General features: G+C 33.6%; 1 protein-coding gene across 2 annotated transcripts in view; it reads left to right on the plus strand.

Annotated features, from left to right (window-relative positions):
* Positions 1-7251, plus strand: part of LOC125029506 (ras-related protein Rab-8A-like) — an 18629-nt gene extending 11378 nt beyond the window's left edge. The window contains exons 5-6 of one of the 2 annotated variants that reach the window (XM_047619434.1): positions 1647-1649; positions 4172-7251. In XM_047619434.1, coding sequence (XP_047475390.1) covers positions 1647-1649; positions 4172-4270 — 102 coding nt within the window. In that variant the 3' untranslated portion in view covers positions 4271-7251. The remainder of the gene's footprint in view (positions 1-1646; positions 1650-4171) is intronic. The other variant, XM_047619435.1, reaches the window with a different exon arrangement.
* Positions 7252-7500: the final 249 nt, after the last annotated feature.

Consider the following 7500-nt stretch of genomic DNA (forward strand, 5'->3'; position numbering starts at 1 on the left):
ATCTCATTTGGAGGGAGGACTATGTGTTAATAGAAAAGAGGCATATTAACATCTAGTGGTGAAAAGGATGTGTGTATGGAAACTTTAATAACTTATTGATATTAATAAAGGTTATTGGAAATATAAGTTATAAAGTGAATTTTAAAATCTTCTGTAAATCTTGGTAGTAAACAAAGGTATAAGAATTGAATATAAAAACTTTTAGGTATGCTATTCATTTTAAATTAAGAACATACTCTTTTTGTGTTAATTCTTTCTAAATCAGTAATGCTTGTTTTTATATGTAATTGAAATTACGTTTCTTAAAGTTATACTGCAATCACTTGTGCCTGATTGGTGTTTTCTTACAAATTTCTATTTACTTAGCATGTTTTTTTTGTCTTCAGACTTATTTAATTGATATGGAATGCAATTTTCCTGAAGGGGCATCCATTTGCATATATAGCTGTGCATTGTCCAAATTTATGCCATACTTACATGATACAGCCATAAACTGGTAATAGGAATATTTATCTACTATATTTTTTTGTTTATGTGTGTGATATTGCGGTAAGAAAAAGAAAATACAGTTGGACATTTGCTGTGACCTTCTTTTAAAAAGTACATAAAAAGTGATTGATATGACTGAAAACATTTATAAATGGATAGGTGATAGGTCTCTATGTTACCTCATTGAGATAGTGTTGCATTGTAATGGTGATTCTCTTTTTGAAATTTATGGCATGATTGTGGCTTATGCGAAATTATAGGATAGATTGTAACAAATTATAAGGAATTAGAACAGAATGGGACTTGGTTAAGAAGAGAGGGCAGAGAGTGAGTGGGTGCAAGGGGAATGAGCAGGGTTGTGTGTGCTGCGAACGATATTTATTTTATGAATGGCATAATGTGAAACTGAGTGACTTTTGAATCTTCTTTTTTACGTTGTTTGTATTTTTTAAATTATTATTTATCAGATTTTGCTAATGTTTCTGCAGAAATAGACAGAGAGGCACTTTTTTTTAATTCTCTTAGTTCAGTATACAGTTTCACTGCCAAAAAGTAGCATGTGCATATGCACTGTCACACAAACACATGCATTTGCACCATCGCATGGAAAGGGACACACTTGTAAATATATTTAGGTGTATATTTTGATAATTACATCAATAAGTACACATTTTCCTTTTTACATTCATTTGTATCTATTTGAAAATATGTCCAAATAGGTACACATTACATATATACCTGAATAAATGGAAAAAAAACAATATACATGCATATATTTCATATATATATATATATCTTGGTCCTTACATACACACATATATGCAGACTGACAGGCAGGCAGGCAAGCAGGCAGACAGGTTAGCATGCTTTTATGCTTGCCAACTTATAACTATACACACACACACACACATCTACTTATATACACTGATACATACATACATGCATGCATAAGCAGTTATATAAATACATGTTCTCCATCCCTGTGTTTCCATCTGTTTCCATTTGAAACACATAATTATTTCTGTCTGAGTCACAATCTCACAATACATGTAAATGGACTTGTTTAAAAACAAATATTAATATTTTTTGTATTTTTTTTCATTCACTTCTCTTTTTCTGTTCTACCTGTCTGCTATGTTGTTTCACTGGCTCTATAGAAGGTAATGTTATGTTATTTAAAAGAACGCATGCAATTAATTGTTTTTAATTTGGTTTTGGTTTCCATTTCACATAATGAATGATTCACAGCAGCCCCCTTTTCCTCCAGAGCATTTGTATTATATATATTGAATTTTCTGTTATATATATATTGTTATGTTGTTGCTGTTGGTTGACTTTCTAGACTCTGAGAAGAATTATATTTTCTTTCCACAAATTGTAGGTGGATATGTGTCTTGTTAAGCTAGAATTGGAACATGTTTATCAGAGAGAGTGTTGATTTTGGATTTCAATAGTGGTGTGGGTAATGTAGGTTGTTGTAAGTAGTGATGTATGTATGATTTTTATTATTTTTTGTGGTTTCAAAGGACTCGCAATGATGCATTTTTTACGTACATATGATGTGGTGCCATTTTGGATGATTTCTATAACCATCAGTTTAGCATAGATTGTGACAAAAGTTCAATGCGACTTATGAAAATGAGCAACTCCACAAAAAAAAAAAAAAAATGCCTTTATAATTAAATCTTCAGATTTTGTCACATATTCTACATATTTTAGATAGTCTTTTCATACAAATTAAACCACCATAGTTCCCCAGTGACTTGCAGTAGTGTTGGGTTTTCTTTGGAAAATGAGTGCAGATTTAATGTGTCTCAGTATATTCTGCAAAGATTAATATTCATGAAACTGTAGATGGAAAAGGCAGCAGCAAAGATATTTATGTAAAATTTCAATTAGGGATGATTATTCATTTAGTTTAAGATATTTACATAATGATCTTTAGAATATTTTCATGATTTACATAAATTTGATATGCAAGTTTTATGTAGTTTCATAGGTTGAAATGAGTTTGTTTTATCTTTTGTGATATTCCTATGTGAATAAAAGAGTTTTTTTTTTTTTTATCGTAAACTGTAGCCTCTGTTAATCCTACAATGACGGCACCAGAAATCTCCTAGTGTCACTCATTCTGGTGACTTCTGGCAACCGTCTAGCTTTTTGGCCGGGGAGTCTGCTACCCATAGCAGAACTTCCCGCTTGACTTACTTTAGGGAGTCATGACGCCTATATCCATACCTGTCATGATGAGTTGGTTCTTCATGACAGCTATAGGTGTGCCCAGCTATAAGAGGTCTATAAAATTTCCATGCAGAATCTATTAGAACTGTTTATGTGTGACCAGGAACTTTTAAATTTCTGTGTTGGTCTTTGGTTGAGAACATGAGTGGACTGTAGACAAGTGTTGTTTTCTTCTGCACTCTTGAGGAGGAGATTGAAATGAGGCCTTACAGTGTGTTCTCTCTCTCTCTCTCTCTCTCTCTCTCTCTCTCTCTCTCTCTCTCTCTCTCTCTCTCTCTCTCTCTCTCTCTCTCTCTCTCTCTCTTTCTCTCTTTCTCTCTCTCTCTCTTTCTCTCTTTCTCTCTTTCTCTGTCTCTCTTTCTCTCTCTCTCTTTCTCTCTCTCTCTTTTTCTCTCTCTCTTTTTCTCTCTCTCTCTCTCTCTCTCTCTCTCTCTCTCTCTCTCTCTCTCTCTCTCTCTCTCTCTCTCTCTCTCTCTCTCTCTCTCTCTCTCTTTCTCTCTCTCTCTCTCTCTCTCTCTCTCTCTCTCTCTCTCTCTCTCTCTCTCTCTCTCTCTCTCTCTCTCTCTCTCTCTCTCTCTCTCTTTCTCTCTTGCTCTCTTTTTTTGTTTTTTTCTTTTTTCTTTTCTTTTACTTTGGAAGAGTTTTTATCATGCAAAGTAATAGGTAGTAGCCTTCTGTGATTTAACTCAATGCTGCTGGGAACAAGTTTTGTTTTGTGAAGTATGTTTACTGATAATTCCACAGTTGCTCAGCCAACAAAGAGTCAATTAGTAGACCTAGTGACCTCACCTTATTTCCTCCTTTTTTACTGATTCTGTTAATATTGGTGCTGTTATTATTTCTTTTGACATTATTGATATTATAATGTTATTAAAAATACTAATAGCTATATGAGAAAAAAAAGAACATTTCTGTAAATCAAGGAAAAGGGTAAGCAGGTGAGAGAGGCTGAACTAGTAAATGACTCCTTGGTGACTTACCCACACAAAGACAATTAATAACATGCCATCCCCAGCAGCATTGGGTTAATTTGTGCAATGATAATAAGAGTTCTTCAGCATGTGCATGTTCTGATAATGCTTATGTAATTTCATTTCTTGTTATTGGCTTAAAGAGAGTGTAAGTGTTTTGATTGATTTTGATTATTGGTTATTGTAATATTTTGTTTAAAGGCATTAGCAAAGATTTGCAGTGTTTGAATGCAAATTATTTGTTTTGTGTGGAGATTTGAGATGTGCGATGTTTTGTATAAATCTATATGTTAATGCCTAGAAATTATGTAAGGACTTTCTATTTACAAAATCATAAAAGCTTTTAGAAACCGATTCACTTATAGTATCAATCTTATAAGATGCATAACTTTTTGTGACTGGTATGTCGCCATTTCATGTCTTTCCCCCCCACGTATTCTGTCCTTAATAGAGTTCTTTCATTCTTCCAGGAGGCCAGCAATCCCCCCAAGGGCGGCCACACGATCAAGCCCAATGAGCCCCCACGCAAGCCCATCAGTAGTTGGCTGGCCAAGTGCACCATTCTATGATTCCATCTTAGCTAACTAATAACACGAAGTGGAGATCCCGTGGCCGTTTCTTCCCCCACCCCTCCCATGGGCTCTCTTGCTCGCTAAGGGTTGGACGGCCGAAAAGTCTGAGCAGAAGTGTGCTTTTCCTGTGATTGTTGCGGACTAATTAAGGACGGACAGTGTGGGCATGACTGTCTGAGGGAAGGGATTATTACCTGCCGACAGGCCCTGCTGATTAGCGTCATGTGTTGAATATGCTCAGATTTTGTGGGATGAAGTGTAACTCAAGGAGTTGGCAGAGTAGGATGTAGGATGTCAAAAAAAAAAAAAAAGGTTTATACAGAGCAGGGTAAGGTTATATTGCATCATAATATGTCAAAGATTTATGTTTTGCTACTTTGTAGAGCGACCAAAAAGTAGAGTAAATTCCCACGTTGCCACAATATATTAAGTCTGTCTCTTGAACAGTTAATGTGTCAGCATCTATTCTTTCTATGCATCTGTGATTTGTAAACTTGCCCATGTATGTTACATGTTAGAAGATCATACTTCGTAGATTTTTACTCCCTGTCAATAATAGATCTATCAAATCTCCACCTTTGTCTTTTTTTTTCTATTTAATGGTAGATGTCACAGGAAATGAATTCCGCAGCACAATATCCATCCAAAAAAAATACATAAACGTTATAGAAGTTACTCATATATTTAGCCTCTGGCAAGACATACATACATATATGATGGTAGTAATGTTTTATTTGATATGTTAAGCTAAATTTATAAGCATAAGCTTTTCATCTCTATCCAGTGGAAAACTTTAAACTCATGTAATATAGATATAAATTTGATTTGTGAATTGGGAATTATGGAGAAAAAATGTCTAGTTGTGTAGAGTAAAGCTCTTGAATTTTAATATATAATGAATAGCTCTATTTAGGAAGACTATGAGTTATAGTGCATTGTCTCTATGATTTATGGAAAGCTGACTTCCCCTTGTACATATAAAAGGGCTTGAGGCAGTCTTTTGCCTGGTATAAGAGTTACACTTGAAGAAAGCAAATGATATCATGACATTATGACCGACTATAGATTTTTAATACAATACCAATGATGCTTTTCAAATACATTTTTTTTTATTTTGATTTATGATCACATTTTTATATAGGTGATATAATGATTTCCATGCCAACTCAACTATACACAGACAAGTACTGGAGAAACTTCTGCAGAAAAGAACCATAGAACAGAGGAGCATTTCCCACTGGTCCTGAATGGATTCTGTTTGGAATTCCCTGATGCCTTCAAATTCCCCATATCCAAAGATGTTTGCTGTTTTTTTTCTTATTCTTTTTCTTTAAGTATTCATGTGCTCATTGCTTTCTGTCTCCCACTTTTGAATATGTTAAAAGAAAATAAATAAAATAAATTATAGGTTTAGTTTATAAGGTGTTCAAGTGCCACTGTAGAGGATGTCATTTTGAGGAAAGAAGTTTTGGACAACTTTAGCTCTCTGTCTTCAAAGTAATCTTTTGCTTGTATTTGATGGAAGTAACTGTTCTTTTTCTTTGGATTCTTTGATGTTTTGAGAAAGATATTGTCTTACATCCGGTTTATGAGAATCTTTGTATTCATAGCTTTTATCTTTGTAAAGCAAAAGAAAGGAAAGGATGAATGTGATAAAAGTACGAGTGACATGGCATCTTAGATGAATATATTGGTGCATAATGTACATATCAGACTCTTTTCTATTTGATAATTATATCATTTAAGGACTCCAGCAGGCAAACTGTGTCATGTAAACAGCAGCTAAGTTGAACATCATAAATCCAGCAAAACTACAGTGGCACGAGGAAGTCATAAACGTTACTCAGTTTACGTTTGTAGTCTGTGACCTGTGTCCACAGTGCTTCACAGGCTGCATCCCTCACTCTTGAGTAATAGTGAGGATCCTACTCTAATACTGATAATTGTTTTTAATTTATTGTTATATTATACTGTTATATTGTGGAAGTTTTAGAAAATACATTTTTGTGGTTTGTTTAGAAATTTTTTTTGCTTTTTTGTGTGTGTGATGTGTTTGTATTTTGCTTTTATGACACTTTTTTTAGGTGTCACTTATTGAAAATAATGCAGTACAGTACTTTGAAAAAACAAAACAAAATAAAAAAAAAGTATTTCTACCGGTGAGTGCTAAGCAGAATAATATCCATGGGACCACTCGAAGATGAGCATGAATATGTTGGTCATCGTTTCTTTTGCATTAAATATATGACTAAAGGACCAGTATCTTGTTTTTTTTTTTATGGAATTATTATTGATGCTGTTATTGTTCATCTTTTTTTTTTTCCACTTTTCTGACAGCTGGTAAATGGAACAGGGAATTTCACATGTATTTAACACTTGCTTGAGTCATCATTTAATTGTCTGAATGGAGGTATATGGAGCTTGTTGTGAATGGACTGTGTATTTGATTTGCAGGTTGTCCTGAACTGGCTTCCAATCTTTTTTTTTTTCCTAATTGAGATTTTGTTTAGATATTTTTTATAACAATTTAAAATGCAGGTAGACAACGAGTAAGAAAAGTTTGAATAATCATAAGAGAGAAGGAGTTTACAAAGTTTTTGATGTCAACTTCATATGGGATTTCAGAGTAAATGTTATAACTTGTAAATGTCAAATTTTCATGCTTATTGAAAATAATGATTTTGCAGCTGGCATCCATTGCAGAGTGCAATATGTACCCTCCATCTATAGATCTGCCTACTCATCACCTTATTCTGCAAGATGATGTTATTACATGTGGTTTGTACTTGTGTAAACTGCTAGAACCACTAGCAAGGTGTGCAACTTTGATAATGCATAACCTCTGTAGGTAGTATGTGTACATACATTTTCTATGTGTCCCTTGTCTACTGTAAATGTTTATCAAAATATTTGTTTTCATTTGTCATCACTTTTATAGATAACTGATTGCAAAAATTCAATAAAAATATGACAGCTTACAGTTTTGTATTTCACTGAGTTAATCCTTTTCATCTCTGGTCATAAATGAGATCCTAACAAAATATAATGTGTTTATGCCACTATAAAGTTAATCAAAACTTCTGTCTCTCAATTTTTATAAGCTGAAAGAAGCCAAAGAGAGTCAAAAGTTTGTCATGTGTGAACAAGTATAGAAAGATATATTGGTAAAAGTAAATATTCTGTTGTCCATTCTAATGTCTCTAGGAACTATATATCAAGGAAAAGAA

Source organism: Penaeus chinensis, chromosome 10 (genome assembly GCF_019202785.1).
Source record: "Penaeus chinensis breed Huanghai No. 1 chromosome 10, ASM1920278v2, whole genome shotgun sequence".
Lineage (NCBI taxonomy): Eukaryota > Metazoa > Arthropoda > Malacostraca > Decapoda > Penaeidae > Penaeus > Penaeus chinensis.